Genomic DNA, 18935 nt, shown 5'->3' with positions numbered 1-18935 from the left:
CTTTGAGTCCCACCCAGGCCCCTTAACCAGCCTGGCAGCGACGGGGCCTCAGCAGCCTCCCCAGGCCAGGCCTGCCCTGCCTGGTCCCTCCTCACCTCGCATTTGGGCCCGTTTGAGAGGCGGTTATACTGAGGCTCAGAAAATGAGAGCTGACCCCAGTCGCCTGTGGAGCCCAATACTGGCTGCTTGCGTGGGTCCCAGTCTCTGCTCAGGTCCCAGCCCCTGCTGGCCCGTGGGAAAGGGAGGCCTCACTCAGCCTGATGCTGACTCTCAGGCCCAGCAGCACCTGCCCTGCACCACAGGCAGCAGCTCAGCCAACACCAGCAAGTCTGCTCCCCCACTGACACCCCAAAAGGTGGGGACTCAGGAAGGCTGGGAAGTGATGTGCCAGGCTAACGACCAGGCTCAGTAATGGGGTGCAGAGCTTGCCCTGAGAACCCTAATGGCAGCCCACGAGCCAGCCCGCTCCCTGGGCCTCTGTGTCACCCCAACATTGAATGAGCCGCATTCCCTGGCCCCTCAGGTCTGCTCCTGGCCCAGCTGCTGCTGGAAAGCTGTCTCCTGGGCCGGCTACAGCTGGAGAGACTCATGTGGGCTCCAACCCCAGGCACAGTCCTGGGAGTGGCCAGGCCAGGCAGGGCGCACAGGAGGCTGGGCTGTTGGCAAGAACTGGGCTCCTCTGGGTGGCAGACATGTCGTAGGGACAGGGGTCCAACCGTGACCCCTGCCACAATGGGGTGGCCACAGGAAAGGAGGCCACAGAGGGACCTTGGAGGATGACAGCCTGACTAGTCCTTGTTGTCACAACACTGTGTGGGCCTGGCTTCTATTTCCCTGCAGCCACTGAGAGTGCACCAGATGGCCGCTGGGTCCCGACTTCCTGCGCTGATGCCGGGGCTGTGACCTTATTTGCCTGCCACCCATCACCTGTGTCCACTCCCATATGGGGCCTGGACGGAGCCCACGGGCAGCGCCCAAGGGCTTCTAATGATGGCTTCCTCGGGTCCTGGGAGGACCCTTGTGCATTTAGTGAACAGCTTAGGGACCCCAGATGCTCAGGGCAGAAGCCCCCCATGCCACAGCCTCACGGCACCCCTGACGGGTTCCACCAGTGTCCTCTAGATGCCCTCACGACAAGCTACCCCGCTCCCCGCATGCAGGGAGCTTGGCCTTTCCCTTGACATGGAGCCCAGGTCAGCAGGGACCCTTCGGCCTCCCAGAGTACCCACTACCGAGTCAGGCGTGGTGCTTGCTGGGACAGTGTACACGGGCCACACTGGGTCTGCAGGGCGCGAGGCCTGCAAGGAGGCAGCGGGGCCACAGCGGCATCACCTGTGCGTTTATTGGATTGTCACTCTTGTTCCTGAGTGTCAGGGCTGTCAGAGACTGGGAACCAGCCCAGCCAGAGCTTCCTCAGGAGCTGGGGGGCCCACCCGCCGGGCCTTTCCTCCTGGCTCTGCACCCCAGAGGCCCCTACAAACATAAGGAGGCAGGCCCTGCAGGTCGCCTGCCGGAGGAACCTTCCTCAGGGCCAGGGCAGCACGATCTGATGGGGCAGCCCTGACACCAGGGTTCCTCCCATCCACGTCCCTGGGGAGTGGACTGAGGAGGGTCCTTCGGGGCTCCCTGGCCTCCCTCCCTGGGCCAGGAGGGTGTGGGCTCCCTGGGGGCTCCTCGGGGTCACAGAGGGGAGGGAGGGAGGCGGGGTGGGCTGGGCTCTCTTACCAGCAGGAGGTAGAGCCAGCTCCTTTGGGACCTTCTTATCTCCCTGGGAAAGAAGGGCATGGTGGGATGAGACAGGCTCTACACTGTGTAGATGGGGAAACTGAGGCCTCGCTACACGAGAAGTCAGGGAGGCCAGGACTCACACAGCCTCTGCTCCCCTCAGCTCCACAGAGAGCTGCTCTACTGAGATGCAGTTTGGCCCCGTCATGTTGGGGGTGCCCCAGCCCCCTCTCCATCCCCACAGCCTGCCCACCGCCCGGCACTGCTTGGGGCACCAGGCCTCCTTACCTCCCAGCCTGGGCTCCCTGCCACCTCCTTCTCCTCAGCCACTTCCTTCCCAGCAGGAGTGGGGCTGGCTGCTCCCTGGCCTAGGACCCTCCCCTCCCCCTCCCGGTCTTTCTCCCCCTGAGACAGGATGTCCGTCTCCTTGGGGGCAGCATCATTCAGTCCGCCCGGGGTCTCAGGGGCTGTGGCCTGCCAGGAGAGAAGCGGGCATCACACAGGCCCGGAGGCCCCCAGTACGCCTCAGCCCTCCCATTTCCCGCACTTGGGGCGCGTACAGTTCATTCTTTCTCCAGGGAAGTCCTTCCCTATCAGCTCCAGAGGTGGGGTGGCGCGGCTGTGTTTCCTGGAGGGACCCTGCCCCCACCCCTGGGCCTGCAGGCCCTGAGCCAGGCACCCCTGGGCCTCATGGAGCTGACGGGAGAGCCCCGCCCGGGCCCTTCCAGAGAGGCCTCTTACCTTGGAGGCCTGCTTCTTCCCACTCCTGACTCTGCGTCTCTACAGGGGGAAACAGTCATGCGTGCTGGGAGTCGCCCCCCTCCCACACCCACCTACCAGGCCTCTCATGGTGTCTACCCAGGACAGGGGCCCAGGACAGCCGCCCCTCTCAGGGGAAGAAGAGTCCCCAGCCTCACCCACCTGAATGGCCGCGGGGTAGCACTTATCCATCAGCCCCCACAGCGGCCTTAAGGTCTCTCCTATGGGCTGCATGACAAGGAGAGAGAGAAGGGAGGCGGCTGAGGGCACAGCTGAGGTGACTGTTAGTGGGCAGCACTGACCCCTAAAGACCCCAGGGACTTAGGGAACTTCAGCATGACTGATGCCTCTAGGAAGATAAACAGCTCATGAACGGAACAAGAACAGGCTCTAAAACAGAAACGTTCAAATATCAACCTCTAAAGCTTGAAAAACCAAACTGTGATATGATTATGGGAATGGACAACCCAATCAAAGTCCAGAAGATAAAGTTGAAAAAAGCATTTCCCAGCAAGAACAGAGAGGATATCAGGAGGACCAACAGCTAAACCATGGATCTTCCTGAAAGAGCAGAGGCAACAAACTAGGGTGACAGGAGATATTCTAAATACATTCTTTTTTAAAAGTCTTTTTAAAAATATTTTTTTATTGATCTCAGAGAGGAAGGGAGAGGGAGAGAGAGATAGAAACATCAATGATGAGAGAGAATCATCGACCAGCTGCCCTGCATGCCCCTTACTGGAGATCAAGGCCGCAACCCAGGCATGCGCCCTGACCAAGAATCGAACCGTGACCTCCTGGTTCATGAGTCGACACTCAACCACTGAGGCACACCTGCCCTGGGCGTACATTCCTTTTTATCAAGACAATTCCCAAAGATGAGGGACAGGAGTTTTCAGGAGAGAAGGAATCACCAAGTGTCCATGACAACGGATGAGGAAACCCACCCTAGATGCCTTCAGTACATTTCAGAATACTGAGGACACAGAGAACCAACAAGCTTCCAGAGATTCAAAGGAAAAAGTCTGCTCTAAGAATTCAATTTCATCAGACTTTTAAACACCAACATTTGAAGCCAGAAGGCAATGAGGATCTTCAGAATCGGTGGGTAAGTTATTTCTAGTCTAGAATTCCATGCCTAGCCACTCACTCAGCCGAGTGTGTGTTGAGGCCTTTCAGACATGTAATATCACAAGACCACCCATCACGGAGCCCCGGGGCTGCGTCCCACCGAGGGCTCCCACACGAGGTGTGCAGCGCCTCAGTGGACCCAGCATCCGTTTATGCTCTGACCGGGGCTGGGAGAGGGGGCTTCTGCCACAGGTTCTTGGACTTGGGACATCAAAGAGGCTGTGCAGCCCCAGGCAGGAGTCCTGCTCAGCACCACGCTGCTCACATGAGTGTCGAGCCACATTCCAGGGCTACGCACACGCATTAGGATCACCTGCTCCTCTGGGTTATCCAGGCCACTGCCACAGCCCTGAAGTGACCACATAGCCAGCTCATGAGGGGTGGGGCTTATGTTTTGACTCTTTGCGAAAATAGGAAATTTCTCTAGAATCCACACCGTGCGTGCGCGCGCACGTACACACACACACACACACACACACACACACACACACACTTGACCATTTGAGGGCAAGCAGTATGACCCCAGGGAGCCCACCCCAGCCTCTAGGACTGAACGAGGTGCCTACCGGTGATGATTCCCCAGCAATCGCGTGGTCAGGAGCTGTTTTCCCCACAGACTCCTGGAAATAATAGTATACCATTCCTGCAAATGGGTGAAGGAAGACTAGTTAGAGCACTGAACAGAGATGTCATTATTTTAAAGTGTCATATCCCTTGACACTGTGAAATAAATTAGGTACTAATTTATAATGTGTGAGGGGATAAAGTCTTTGAAAAGGTATGCAAGCAAAAATTTGAAAGTCATTGCGGTAGGACTGTATTAGGCTGTGTGGGCTTTTTGGTTTGCGGGTTCTGTGTGTATTTTTGCGGGGGGCAGAGTATGAGCTTCACAGTTAGGCATGGGTTTGAGCGCCACTCCACCCTGAGGGTGCAGAGGGGAGACATGGAGAAAGGAGGCCAGGCCCTGGGGAGCCAGGCCTCGGGGAGCCCCGCTGGGCAGCTGGAGGCTGGGGGCTCTGAGGGGAGAGCCAACTCCCGGGTCCTGACGTCCTCCCCAACTCACCGCAGCACAGGCCTTACCTGCAAGAATGAAGATCTGCACTACGTACAGGGCCCTGTAGAGCCTGGAAGGAAAGCAGAGTGAGTGTGAGGCGGGGTCTCCGCTGCCCTCACCAGTGGGTACCGGCTTCCCCCCAATCCAGGACCTGCCCTACCGGGGTGTGTCCCGTCACCACTGTGGGCGAGGAAATCCCTCAGCTGCCTCAGGGCTCAGCCCGGGCTCCCTGCTGACTGGCTGGCACGACTCTGTGCCTCTGCCTCCTTCCACAGCCAGGCTTGGCGCCTGGAGCAGACAAGGAGCCCGGGCCCCACCCTTTCTTCCCTTCCTCGCTGTACATGCGAGCCCATCGAGCCTCTCCAGCCAGAAGGCAGGCCCTGACCTTGCCTGGGCCTCACAGGTGATCATCCGGTGCTGGGTTAGCTCTTCTCCCGCAGCCCTCCAAGCCCTCCCTCCTCTGGACTGACAGATCCCACACCCGGGGTAGAAATCATGGTCACCTCCCTGTTCTGTGACCCCTCCCTTGGGACAGCAGAGCATTTTGGCATTGCTAACATCAGCGGTTCTCAACCTGTGGGTCGCGACCCCTTTGGGGGGTGGAACGACCCTTTCACAGGGGTCGCCTAAATACATCCTGCATATCAGATATTTACATTACAATTCATAACAGTAGCAACATTGCAGTTATGAAGTAGCAATGAAAATAATTTTATGGTTGGGGGTCACCACAATATGAGGAACTGTATTAAAGGGTCGCGGCATTAGGAAGGTTGAGAACCACTGGCTAAAATGATGGCTCCCTGCCTGCGGGCGCACACACACACACACACACACACACACACTCATGGCCCACCTACCAGGACCAGGCCCTCCACCCCGACTCTGAGTCCCAGAGACACTCTAACACTCAAGGAAAAGTTATAGAGAACCCTGCTTTCCTTTCCTCTTGGGCCTAAGTGGGGGTTCCCCTGCCTGGTCATTCGGGACATGGTAATAGGGTGCACCCAAACCTTACCTCTCCTTCTGGCCGCATATACCAAACACCATTTTCAGTCTAAGGAGAAAGGATAGGCAACAGTTAAGGCATCACAGGCCCGGGGCCCCAGTGTTCCTGGACTCCGTGGCCTGCAGGAGTCACAACAGGCCAGAGGCAGTCGGTGGACAACAAGGACCTCCACAGGCCAGGCTCAGCCAGAGGACGGCCTGATGGTCAAACTAAGGAGGGGGACTTCCAGGAGCTTGGGAACTGCTCAGAAATTTCTCCCAAGAGCTCCAAATGAAAGATGGTTTTTGTGCCTCAGAGCTGGGAAGGGAGATCCCAGGGAAAACAACGGGAAAGGGGGTGGGCTAAGACGAAGGAGAGAGGTGTAGGTCTATTGAACATTTAGCATAAAATGTCCCCAGGTGTATGTGGTGAATGATAACCGTAAATAATAATGATTTAAAACACTTTAAAGTATTTTCTGGGTTACAGAGCATTTGGGGAATAATTTGGGGAGCACTGAGGGCGATTCCCCAGCTTCCTCAAACTATTCTGTCTGGAACCCCCATCAGTGTCAGCATTCCCGACAAACTGGCACCATGGCAAGTCAAGGTCTCCAATGTGAGCTGGACCCTGGATGAGGCCAGTGAGCCTCCGCCTCCCGAGGCAGCTCCCATTCTCCACAGGGACTGTTTCAGAATCTTCTAAAGATTTAAACCTTCACCAGATGCGAGTTCCCTTCACCTTCTTCCACCAAACCCTCCCATTCATTCTCTGCTTCTCACAGGCCAATTCCTCCTCCAGGGAGGGGCTGCCCTCCCCTCTGAGATCGCCCCCTCCGTGCTGCATTCCATCTGGTCGTCTCACAACCTGGGCGTTTGGGGTCTCCTCTCTCATATATTCAGCTTTTCCTTCTCTAATGGCTCCTTCCCATCAGCATTTAAACACATCACTCATCTCTTACATTAAAAAAAAAGCCCCTCTCTCTGAACCCACAACCCTTCTCAGTGAAGGTCCTAACTGGCCCCTCCCCTTCACACGGGTCTCCTGGAGAGAGCCGTCCACGCCCCACAGCCCACCTCTATCTGTGTCTGACCCCACAAGTTCTTGAAACCCCTCTCACCAAAGTCACCAACATGCTCCTGGGCACCAAATCCAGGGGCCCCTCCAGGCCTGGCTCACTTCATCTCCGCAGGGCGCTACAGCACCCTGGGGTCCCTGGGGCACCTCTGGGAATACTACTGGCAGTGTCTCCGGCATAAGCTTTGCTAGTCATGTGTATAACTAGTGTGAGCCAAGCTCTCAAGCTTTTTCAGAGAGGAGGTTTGGAGAAGGGAAGGAGAGAAAATGAGTCCTGAAGGAGAGGAGAAGGGGCAGGCCAAGTAGGAAGGGAAGCCCAAAAGGTAGGCTAGGAGTCGCAAAGACAATTTTCACCTGCTTAGGATGCTTACTGCCTTTGAGCCACTTACCAAATACGCCAACCTTGACCTTTCCTTTGACCATGGCAGTGTTCAGGCAGCCTGCCGGCCTTTCCTCTGAGAAGGGCACTGAGCCGGCTAAGGCTAGGAGTCCAGAATACAGCCCCTCCCTTTCGCAGGGAGAGTGATCTCTGTGTGTGACATCACATCTTAGGGGGCTTTATGACAGGACAGCCGCTCCAACCTGGGCCAGTGCAGGTGGTCAGCTGCCTCAGGGCGGCTTTCCATCCCCACCAGTCAGCCAGCACCTTTGTGGATATCTCTCTGGTTCCATTCAACGCCATCAACGCTGTACAAACACACAAAGGCGTGAGATTCAGTCTTGTCACATAATACAATAAGCACATTTTCTGGATCAAAAACAAGAACACAGCCTGACAATTTCTAAGTATTACCCAATCATCTGATCAGTGTCTGCTGAGCTTCCCTTTGGAGCCAGGAATAACGCCAAGGGGATAGAAAGGTAACAGGACACAGAGCCTGCCCTTGGGGAGCTTGAAGACATGAAATAAACATCTTCTACCATCCCCAAATTACTGTAAATGTCGCTAAGTAATAATTACAAAACTATGGATGGTTAAACTAACAAATGCCGAGTTCCACGTACAGATGAAACATTAAGATAAACCATAAAACAAGTCTCAGTAAATTTTAAAAGATTAGTTATTTCAAGTAAGTCCTTTGACCACAATGGAATTAAATTAGAAATCAGTAACAGAAACTCCCTGGAAAAATCCCCAAATATTTGGAACTAAACAACATACCTTTAAATAACATATGGGTAAAATTAAAAGTCAAAAGGACCCTGGCTCAGCTGGTTAGAGCATCATCCTGATACGCCAAGGTTGAGAGTTTGACCCCTGATTAGGACACATACAACAATTAACCAATGAATGCATAAATAAGTGCAACAATAAATCAATGTTTCTCTCTCTCAAAAATCAATGAATAAATAAATTTTTTAATTCTCATTATGATGGGGAAAATAAGACTTTTTTGGGGGGGGCGGGGGCTAGCAATCTGAATTTGTGCCAGTAGCCTAATATACATTCTTGATAACCTATAATTAAGTCACTGCCTCTTTCCCAGAAACTGGTCTTGCAAGACCTGTTACCTAAATGCTCACATCTCACAGAGGCCATAAACCAGTGGTTCTCAACCTTCTGGCCCTTTAAATACAGTTCCTCATGTTGTAACCCAACCATAAAATTATTTTCATTGCTACTTCATAACTGTAATGTTGCTACTGTTATGAATCATAATTTAAATATCTGATATGCAGGATGGTCTTAGGCAACCCCTGTGAAAGGGTCGTTCGACCCCCAAAGGGGTCGCGACCCACAGGTTGAGAACCACTGTACTAGAGGCTCGATGCACGAAATTCGTGCACGGGGGTGGGGGTGGTCCCTCACCCGGCCTGCACCCTCTCCAAATCTGGGACCCCTTGGGGGATGTCTGACCACAGGAATTGGGCCTAAACCGGCAGTCAGACATCCCTCTCACAATTTGGGACCGCTGGCTCCTAACCGCTCACCTGCCTGCCTGCCTGATTGCCCCTAACCACTCTGCCTGCCTGCCTGATTGCCCCTAACCACTCTGCCTGCCTGCCTGCCTGATCACCCCTAACCGCCTCTGCCTCAGCTCCCATCACCATGGCTTTGTCCGGAAGGAGGACCAGAAGATGTCCAGTCGACCCGGTCTAATTAGCATATCATCCTTTTATTAATATAGATAATTTACATACCATAAAATTTATCCTTCACCCATTTGAGTGTATAAGTCAGTGAATTTTAGTATATTTACAAAGTTGTGCACTAGCATCACAAACTAATTTTAGAGCATTTCCATCAGCCTAAACAGAAACTTCATGCTACAGTCACTCCTCATTTCCACCTCAGCACTTGACAACTATAATTTACTTTCTGCTTGTATACATTTGCCTTTTCTGAACCCTTCACAGAAATGGAATTATCTGATTTCTGCTATGTCTAGCTCCTTTCACTTAGCATGTCTTCAAGGTTCATTATGGCTGAAGAATATTCCATTGTATGAATGCACCATATTTTGTTTATACACTTTTTTCCTTGTCCATCCAGTTGATGGACTTTTGAGTTGTTTCTATTTTGGGCTATCATGAATAATGCTGCTATGAACATGCACATACAAGTGTCTGTGTGGACAAATGTTTTTATTTTTCCTGGGTAGATACCTAGAATTGGAATTTCTGGATCATATAATAAGTCTATGTTTAACTTTTTTTAAAAAATATATTTCTTTATTGATTTTAGAGAGGAAGGGAGAAGAAGAGAGAGAGAAACATCAATGAGAGAGAATCATTGATCAGCTGCCTCCTGCACGCCCCCAACTGGGGATCGAGCCTGAAACCCAGGCATGTGCCCTTGGCCAGAATTGAACCTGGGACCCTTCAGTCCGCAGGCTGATGCTCTATCCATTGAGCCAAGCCAGCTAGGGCTATGTTTAACTTTTTAAGAAATTGCCTGACTTTCCCAAAGTGGCTGCACCATTTCATATTCCCACCGGCAATGTATAAGGGTCCCAATTTCTCCATATCCTCGCTAACACTATTATCTATCTTTTTTATTCTAGGCATTCTAGTGGGTGAGTGGTATCTTATGGTTTTGACTTGCATTTACCTGGTGACTGATGATATTGTCTTTTCACATACTTATTGATCATTTGTATATCTAATTTGGAGAAACAGCTATTCAAATCCTTTGCCTATTTAAAAAAAATACTTTTTATAATAATTTTGACTTCCCCTTACTCCACCCCCAACATACACACACACACAGCCTCCCCACTATCAACATCCCTCAGCAGAGTGACACATTGTTATAATCAATGAACCTACACTGACACATCATTGTCACCCAAAGTTCACAATTTACATTAGGGTTCACTCTAGGGGTCTGAGCATGTATAATGGCATGTACCCACCTCTACAGTATCATATAGAATGGTTTCACTGCCCTAAAAACCCTCTGTGCTGCACCTATTCATCCCTTTCTCCTCCCAGCCTCTGGCAGCCAATGATATTTCACTGTCTCCATAGTTGTGCCTTTACCAGAATGTCATATAGCTGGAATCACACAGTATGTACCCTTTTCAGAATTGCTCTTTCACTTAGGTATATCCATTTAAGTTTCCTTCATGTCTTTTCATGGCTTGCTAGCTCATTTCTTTCTAGCACTGAAGAATATCTTAATGTCTGCACATGCCACTGTTTATTTATTCATTCACCTCCTAAAGGACTTCTTGGTTGCTTCCAAGTTCTGGCAATTATGAATATAAACATCCATGTGCAGATTTTCTGTGGATATAAGTTTTCAATTAATTGGGTAATACCAAGGAGTGTGATTGCTGGATCATATGTTCAGAGTATGTTTAGTTTTGCCCGGCCGGCATGGCTCAGTGGTAGAGCACCAACCTATGAACCAAGAAGTCATGGTTGTGGGTTTGCTCTCCAGTGTGGGGCATGCAGGAGGCAGCCAATCAATGATTCTCTCTCATCATTCATGTTTTGGTCTCTCCCTCTCCCTTCCCCTCTGAAATCAATAAAAATATACTTAATAATAAAAAAAGAGTATGTTTACTTTTGTGAGAAACTGCCAGACTATCTTCCAAAGTGGCTGGATGATTTTGCATTCTCACCAGCAATGAATGAGAGCTCCTGCTACTTCACATCCTCATCAGCACTTGGTGTCACCTTTGCTCATTTGTGTGTGTTTTTTAAGAGCAAGAGAGAGAAACATTGATTTGTTGTTCCAATTATTTATGCCTTCGTCGGTTGCTTCTTGTATGTATCCTGACCGGGAACCAAACTGTGACCTTGTGGTTCATGGTCGACGCTCAACCACTAAGCAACACTGGCCCAGCACCTTTGCTCGTTTTTATTTTATTTATTTATTTTTTTATTATTTTTTTACCTTTGCTCATTTTTAATTGAGCTATTTGTCTTTTTATTATTGAGTTGTAAGAGCCTTTTACATATTCTAGATACAAGCCCCTTATGGAATATGTGATCTGCAGATATTTTATCCCAGCTTGTGGTTTTAGAAGCCTTTTATTGTTTTAATGAAAAGGAATATTAACATTAATATGCATGACAGTGGTTACACCTAGAGGAGGCAGGAGCATGGACTAAGGTACACAGGTAGGCATCCTATCGGTGCTATGAGAGGTAGAGCACAGGCTCTGGAGCCACTACCTAGGTCTCAACCCAATGCTGTTAAGTAAGTAACTTAGTCTGTGTCTCAGTTTTCTCATCTGTAAAATGGGTTCAACAACACTCATCTCACAGGTGTGTTGTGAGGCTTAAGCGAGTTAATGCGCCTGGAGAACTTAAAACAATGGTTACCAGGTATATAGTGTACTTTATGGAAACCTTGATGACTACCAATTCTTCAGCTGGGACCTGGGGTTCATAAGTTTTCGTTTTATTATCATGCTTTATCATTTATATGTCACATGCTTTCTTTTGTCTAGCTCATTTAAATGTACAAATAAATTTTAAAATAAAAGGAGAATAAAGTATCCACATTTTTAACCCTTTAAAATGAGAGAGTGGGCTAGATGCAGGGCCATCCCCCATGCTGGTCCGGGGCCCAGAGCTCAGCTCAGCCCGGCCCCTGCTCCTTCCACGATGCTCACAAGGTGCCTGACCCTGAACCCCGGGCAGGAGGTGGGGTGGGAGGCCTAACGCGGCAAGTGGCCTTGCTCCGCCCGCCTCGGTTTCCTCGCCTGTGAAACGGGACGCTAAGCACCCACCTGATCCAGAAGGTTAAAGAGGCCAGGCCCCTGCGCAGGCCCCGCCGGTCCTGTTTGCTATTTTCCCTTCACACTTCTAGTCCCCTCCATGCCCAGAGAGAACCTCGGCAGGAAAATGCCAGAAAAGAGAGAGACCCGGAAAGGACAACCTAAGGCTCCTCCAGCTCCAAAACTCTGCGCTGTGTTTCACAAAAATCCACAGTTTGGGATGCGAACGACCTTGTCGAACGTGGGGCTGAAGGTAGAACCTACCTCCCCGGGCTGTGGAGAAGCGTCGAGAAACACAGGCCAGGAAAGCGCTTTCACATCTGTATCGCACTTCGAAAGAATTGACTCATGGGGGTAAAAAGTTGCAGAAAAAGTGGCCCCACAGAAGGGCCAAGCCGGCGCCACAGCAGTCCAGGCGCCATTGTCTGCTTCAGCCGCCACCTCGGACCCGCGGCCGCGGGAGCCGACCCGGGAAGTTCTGCGAGGCCAGCGCGCCTCCTGCGCCCCCGGGCGAGCGCCGCGTCGCTGGGAGACCAGGCAGCTCGGCGGCACGCGGCCAGGCTGGGGACCGAGTGCCCCCTGGCGGCGCCGTCGGGCGACCGTTAGGACGTCCAGCCGACAAGTTCGCGTTTCTGCTGATGAGCGTGAGCAGCCACCAACCGAGCGTCAGCAGCCACCTCCTGACCAATCAGAGAGCCCTACAGCCGCCCTCCCGCCCATCCATAGAATTTAGGGGCGTGGCCTTCAATTTTAGCCAATAAGCAAAGACGTTCGTCCTTCGCCGCACTAGCGGGTGGAAAGGGGGCGGGGTTTGGGGGGGTGGTTAGTTTAGCAAGATGGCGGCGAGCGGCGTCCGCCGGGCGGCTGCTGCGGCCAGCACCTCGGTGAAGCCCATTTTCAGTCGGGACATGAACGAGGCCAAGCGGAGGGTGCGCGAGCTCTACCGCGCCTGGTATCGGGAGGTGCCGACCACTGGTGAGAGGCATCGGCGTGCGCGGGGCACCGGAGGCGGCCGCTCAAGGTCGCAGCCCTCCCGGCCTCTGATTTCTCTCGGGCCTGGCAGAGGCGCCCCCTCGTGTTTCAGGGGAGGAGGGTCACCGAGCCTGGGTGGACCCGACCTGGCAGTGGCGCCAGGGTCAGACCAACTGTGTCCAGCATCCCTACCGCGCTCCTAGGCGCCCTCGGCGCTTTGGCTCCCATCCCCCCACCCCCTCCCCCCCGCCCCGGTAATTCTAAACGAAACCCCGGGAGGGAGAGCAGGGACTGTCAATGACGTACTCACTGTGTAGGGGAGGGAACTGAGGCACGGAGAGGCGAAGTGGCTGCCCAAAGTCCAGAGCTAGCCTGCTGGACCTGGAACCCAAAGGCAACTCTAGCTCCCAGACCGTGTCCAGCGCCCCTAGGTTACCTGTATAGGCAGAGTGGCTTGTAGGGCTGGGCGACCGTCGGGTTCCCACGTCTCTCACAAAAGAAGAAGCTGAACCAGAGAAGGGAAGTGACTTTCCCAAGGTCATCCATGTCAGTGAGGTGTTGCCCAGCCCCCCTCCATCTCCAAGCCTTGCTCCCTGTGCTGTCTCTGCCTGCCCTAGTCTGCTTAGCCACTGCTCCCCTCCACCCCCTGTGGCCTGCCCTCCGCCACTTCAGAACTCCTGCAATCACCGAGATGTCAGAGAACCAGCCTGTTCACCTGATGTGTTAAATATAAACTGCAGGGTGCAGGGTCTTTGTTTCCTTATCATGGCATCCCCCTCAGGGCTCCCCACCCTCTGTACCTTATGAAAGAAAGGTTGGGGGAAAGCCCCCTAAACTGTCAGGGGCAGTCAGTACTCATGTCAGGGCCTGGATCTTTTGTTTCATTGATTGAGTGCAGCGGTTCTCAACCTGTGGGTCGCGATCCCTTTGGGGTTCGAACGACCCTTTCACAGGGGTCGCCTAAGACCATCGGAAAACACATGTATAATTACGTACTGTTTTTGTGATTAATCACTATGCTTTCATTATGTTCAATTTGTCACAATGAAAATACATCCTGCATATCAGATATTTACATTACGATTCATAACAGTAGCAAAATTACAGTTATGAAGTAGCAACGAAAATAATTTTGTGGTTGGGGGTCACCACAACATGAGGAACTGTATTAAAGGGTCGCAGCATTAGGAAGGTTGAGAACCACTGATTTAGTGTGTTTTAAGCAGACCATCACTGCTAGTCTGAGAGGGGAGGTGTTTTTAAGCCAGCTGGAGCACCATAGCACCTCTTCCCGGCTGCTACTGCCACCTGTGTGTGAGGAGTAGAATGTGGTGGCTGCTGAACTTGCCTCCAGACCTTGCCCCTTACTGTGTGACCTTGGGCAAGTGATTTCACCTTGCTGTGCCTCAGTTTCCTCATCTATCACATGAGGATAATAGTACCTTCTTCCAAGAGTTACCGTATTAAATAGGTTAATATAGCTAGAGTGCTTAGGATAGGGCCTGGCACTCGGCACTCCTTAAATGTTGGCTGCTACTGTTGTTTTATTGTTGTTATTATCACTATTGTTATTTATAGGGCTTACCCTAGCAGAAGCCTCCTTGTAGAAGTTCTCTAACGATAGGAACTGTGACTGCTCCCCACTGTCCCTGTCCTCAAGCTGACTTGGAGAAGTTGTGGATGACCAGAACTTAAACCCACAGGATCCTAGGGAAGGAGAAACTTGAGAGAACTACTGGTTCAGGGATTGTAAATTCAAATGCCTTCAGGGGACAGGTGGATAATAGATATGGGGATTGTGTGTTAAATTCAGATGTTTCAAAACATAATGCTTGCCTACAGTACCCAGAACCCTTTCTTGTTACAGGGAGGAGTGGGAGGTAGGGAACAGTGGAAATTTACACCAGGGTTTGTCAATAGCCACATTTGTGCTGGATAATTCTTTGTTTTAGGGGACTGCCCTGTGCATTGTAGGATGTTCGCAACATCCCTGCCCTCTACCCACTAGATGCCAAGAGCATTCCCCCCTAATTGTGACAAACCAAAATACCTCCAGACATTGCCATATATTAGGGGCAGGGGGTAGCAGAGTCACCGCTGGTTTGAGAACCACTGATTTAGACCAAAGAACAATTCAGCAGGCCATAGCTTAGGCTGCTCCTGTTTGCCTTCCTAAGGCCTTTTCACTGGTAGAAGGTTGTGTTCAGGGGTTAGGATGCCAGGAAGGCGCCTGGGACAATGGAATATGTCTCTTGAGAACAAAGGTTCTTAACCTGGAAGGATGGGCATTCAGGGATCTATGAACTGACTTCGTAAGCAAAACTTTGCATTTGTGCACGTGACATTTTCCTGGCAGGTGGTTCAGGAGGACATGAGGATGGGAGTGATGGGCACCAGCTCCCCTGGTGTGCCTAGGGGCACCTTGTTTTTTTTTCCTACAGTGAGGAATCGAATATAAAGACGCAAGGGTTATACTGATAGCAAGGGAAGGTTCTTCATATTTCTTTCCTTCAAAGAGTGCCAATTGTAAATTTTAAAACAACTCAAGAAACACCCTGGATTCCAGGCCCAAGTTTGCCAGGGACCAGTAGTATGACCTCAGGCAAGTCCCCACAGTGCTCTAGGACAGCGGTCGCCAACCTTTCGGACCTCAAGGACCACCGGTTGGCGACCGCCGCTCTAGGCCTCACTCCTCCCCCCATCCCAAGTGGTAAGATTCTAAATTCTAGGGTCCACACTAGTTTACATTTATTTTTGTGTCTCTTATTGTCCCTTTGTTTACCATTTTCTAAAATTCCTAATATGATAGTGTTTTAACAGCCAACTCCCTGGAGGGAAACCTAGATGTATAATGTTTTCTGTTCTCCGCGGTGTAAATACTCCCACCCCAGTTGATGTTAAGCTATGGAAGTGAAGGCAGCGAAGGCAGCAGATTTGGGGAGATGCGTAGAATTGGCTCCCCATGGGAAACTGCTCCAGCGACCACTGGATACGGAGTTCTTTCTATTGTCTGATCCTCAGTCCTCTCCGTTCTGTGAACACTTACTGACCTATGAAGCTGGGATGCAGTTTCTCCTGTTCGATTTCTGCTATCGTGTATTTATTCCATGTGTGGGTCAGAAACACTGTCTTTGCAGCATGGCATAGCATTTCCTCAGCAGAAGCTTTGTTTTTCTGTCACTAAGTTATGAGTATAGTTAAAAAGTCAAGCTTTATTATTCATTCAGTCGGTCACTAATTAGCTCTCAACAGTGGTTTTCAGAGCTGGTTGTGACAGTTCTGTAGAGTGGAATGGACATGTCGCAGGAATGACCACAACACCAGGCACCTCACCAAATGAGCACACTGCCCAGCCTATCCTGAGAGCCTCGTTTGTGCTTTGCATTCAGCTGGTGGGCCCCCTTCTGTCCTTATTGCACCTACCACACAAGGCTCTGTCATCAGCAGATCCACTGCAGGCTGACTGCCCGGGATGGGAATACAAATGACTGCAATCTAATTTTCAAAGGCCATCCATGTGCTTCACATGAAGTCTAGGTCATTGAGTCTCTGCCACTGTTTTAGGCACATATTTAACCAGGGATTGCTGAATCTTGTGATTTCATGTTTGCATTCATGGGTAGCAGTTCCTCTCATTAGAATTTACAACCAAGAGAACAGGACTTATGTCAAACTTCTCTCTTCTTCCTCCGGTAACCTAACATGGTAGTGCCAGCTGGATCGAAGCCTTCCCTGCCTGCACAAACCCTCAGCAGTCTCCCTCAACTCTAAGTTTGTGTAGTGCACAAACCTACACCACACCATTTTACCTTAATTCCAACCTGTTATCTTTGGCAAATGTTCCATATAATAATAATACTAACATTTATTGAGGATTTATTCCATGCCAGGCACTGTTCTAAGCATCTCGCATTGTTAGAATCCTCCCAACAGCTCTGGAGTTAAATGTGCTATTATTGTCCTCACTTCATATATAAGTGCACTCAGGCACAGAGAAGTTAACGTACACAGGGATATAGAGCTGGTAAGTGACAGAGATGGAATTTGAACCCAGGTCATTCATACACTTGACCTATGCTCTTACTGCCCTTCAAATGCAGTGGCCTTATCTCCCCAAACAAAATATAAGCTCTTTGAGGGCAGTCTCACACTTCACATCCTCAAGGACCTAGCTTGGGGTCAGGCTAGTATTTGGTAAGTAAATTGAATGGGCAACCTCTATGTGTTTAATGAATATCCATAGATCAAAATTTAAAAAACATGTTTTAACCATATGATTTCTACCCTGGTCATGTTTTCTTTTAGTGAACTTATTCCAGCTAGACATCTCTGTGAAACAGGGACGGGATAAAGTCCGAGAAATGTTTATGAAGAATGCCCACGTCACAGACCCCAGAGTGGTTGATCTTCTGGTCATTAAGGTAACTGACCCTCCCTGACCGATTTAAAAACCCAACCTGCCCAGAGCTCTCCAGTCTTCCCAGATGAACACTTTGTTTCCAAATTTAAAAAGCAACTGCTGGGTCAGCAACTGTTGCCTGGAACAGATGAACTTGGAGGTTATCACCTGATTAAAGAGATTATAAGATTGTTCAAGGGAAAACCCATCAGGGCTTGCATTTTATAACTAAAAAAAGGTATAGGGGTGAAAGTTTGAGCTCTTCTTCAACCCTTCCCTAGAGGTTACTGCTTCACCTGGTTGCCAGCTTACAGCTGGAAGAGGCTGGCCGGTTGGCTGAGTCCTATGTAATTGGGGTCCAATCCTGGCCCTGATTCTGTCTCTGATCAGTCATGAGCATCAATAGGAGGGAGCTTTAGCATGTTAAGCAGAAATATAAGTTAAGCCTGTCAGCTTAGGCGTCATGGGGCAGGGGCCCATTGACCTGGAAGTCTCTCCTTAGACCAGCCAGCCAGTTAAAGAACATTTGAAAGCCCTCAGAGGTCTTTTAGTCCAACACCTGTTTTCAGATGCAGAAACTGGTCTAGACAGAGTACGTTACTTACCCAAGGTGACTCAAGTCAGTGTCAGAGCAGAAAATAGAATCCTGGCCTTTGGTGTTGTATTCCTTTCACTGGACCACTCTGACTGAAGACCTCTCCCCTCACTTGTGCAGGGAAAGATGGAACTGGAGGAAACTATTAAAGTGTGGAAGCAGCGGACACACGTTATGCGGTTCTTCCATGAAACAGAAACTCCAAGGCCAAAGGATTTCCTGTCCAAGTTCTATGTTGGCCACGACCCATGAAGTCATTCAGTGGGAAAGTACATGTTGATATTTAAATACTTTATAGTACAAATAAACCCAGTATATGATGGTCACTTCGTGGTAGGATTCCATTGGTGAACCAATGGGAAGCTCCGTTTCTGCAGTCTCTCACTTTTTGCCTGAACAAGTGGGGTAGGCATGTACACACCACCTGTTCGTTCCCTTTTCCTGAAGTGTGGGGTTGCCTATAAATGACAGTGGATTCTCTTCCCAGAGCCTTGCATGTGGTAAACAGGAAATACAAGGCCATCTGTTGAGAAACTGTCATACTGGGTATGCGGCTGGATGACTTCGTTAATGTAGCTGTGTTTCCACAGCCTCCAGGATTGGATGGTTAGTGTCACCACACAGATTATCCAAAATTAGCCAGCTCTTGCTGTCGGAGAGGGATGAGAGCAGCACTAAGGCACAGAAGTAGAGAACACAAACGGGCTATTTTCCCCTGGGTTTTGAAGAAAGTGGCTGATCAGAGGCCTAACTCTCTATTTACAACAAGCACGGGTCTTTAAAATGAAATTAACTTCCTACTCAATTAGGCTCCCCACTAGGGACACAGATGTTCAGTGCACACCCGGAGAACAAATATTCCAACTGTTTTGCAAACGGCTGCAGCTTTAAAGTAACAATAAATGTTGGACCAGGTAAAAGAAGTGATCTCTGCTTTGGACAGCAGTCTTCTTTCCTTCACTGGACGGTATAAAAGCTGGAAAAGGGGGTTCAATATATAGTCACCCTCAGGATTCCCAAATTTTTCAGCACCAAGATCCTATTTTCATCTAAAAAACCAA

At 50.3% G+C, this 18935-nt stretch overlaps 1 protein-coding gene across 1 annotated transcript; it reads left to right on the top strand.

Annotated features, from left to right (window-relative positions):
• Window positions 1–12726: 12726 nt before the first annotated feature.
• NDUFA6 (NADH:ubiquinone oxidoreductase subunit A6) lies at window positions 12727–18200 on the top strand. Its single transcript, XM_070411231.1, has 3 exons — window positions 12727–12883; window positions 17186–17301; window positions 17995–18200. Exons 1-3 carry the CDS (start codon window positions 12745–12747, stop codon window positions 18124–18126), a joined length of 387 nt encoding a protein of 128 aa, XP_070267332.1. The 5' UTR covers window positions 12727–12744; the 3' UTR covers window positions 18127–18200.
• The last annotated feature ends 735 nt before the right edge of the window (window positions 18201–18935 follow it).

The sequence above is a fragment of the Myotis yumanensis genome, unplaced genomic scaffold (genome assembly GCF_028538775.1).
Source record: "Myotis yumanensis isolate MYYU_CA2020_CCGP unplaced genomic scaffold, mMyoYum1.0.hap1 SCAF_3, whole genome shotgun sequence".
NCBI lineage: Eukaryota > Metazoa > Chordata > Mammalia > Chiroptera > Vespertilionidae > Myotis > Myotis yumanensis.
This window is presented reverse-complemented; position numbering and strand designations above follow the sequence as displayed.

Coding starts and splice junctions, on each gene's coding strand:
- NDUFA6 (XM_070411231.1), top strand. CDS start 12,745: ATGGCGGCGAGCGGCGTCCGCCGGGCGGCTGCTGCGGCCAGCACCTCG. Junction 12,884..17,185: donor TCGGGAGGTGCCGACCACTG/GTGAGAGGCATC, acceptor GTTTTCTTTTAG/TGAACTTATTCCAGCTAGAC. Junction 17,302..17,994: donor TTGATCTTCTGGTCATTAAG/GTAACTGACCCT, acceptor TCACTTGTGCAG/GGAAAGATGGAACTGGAGGA.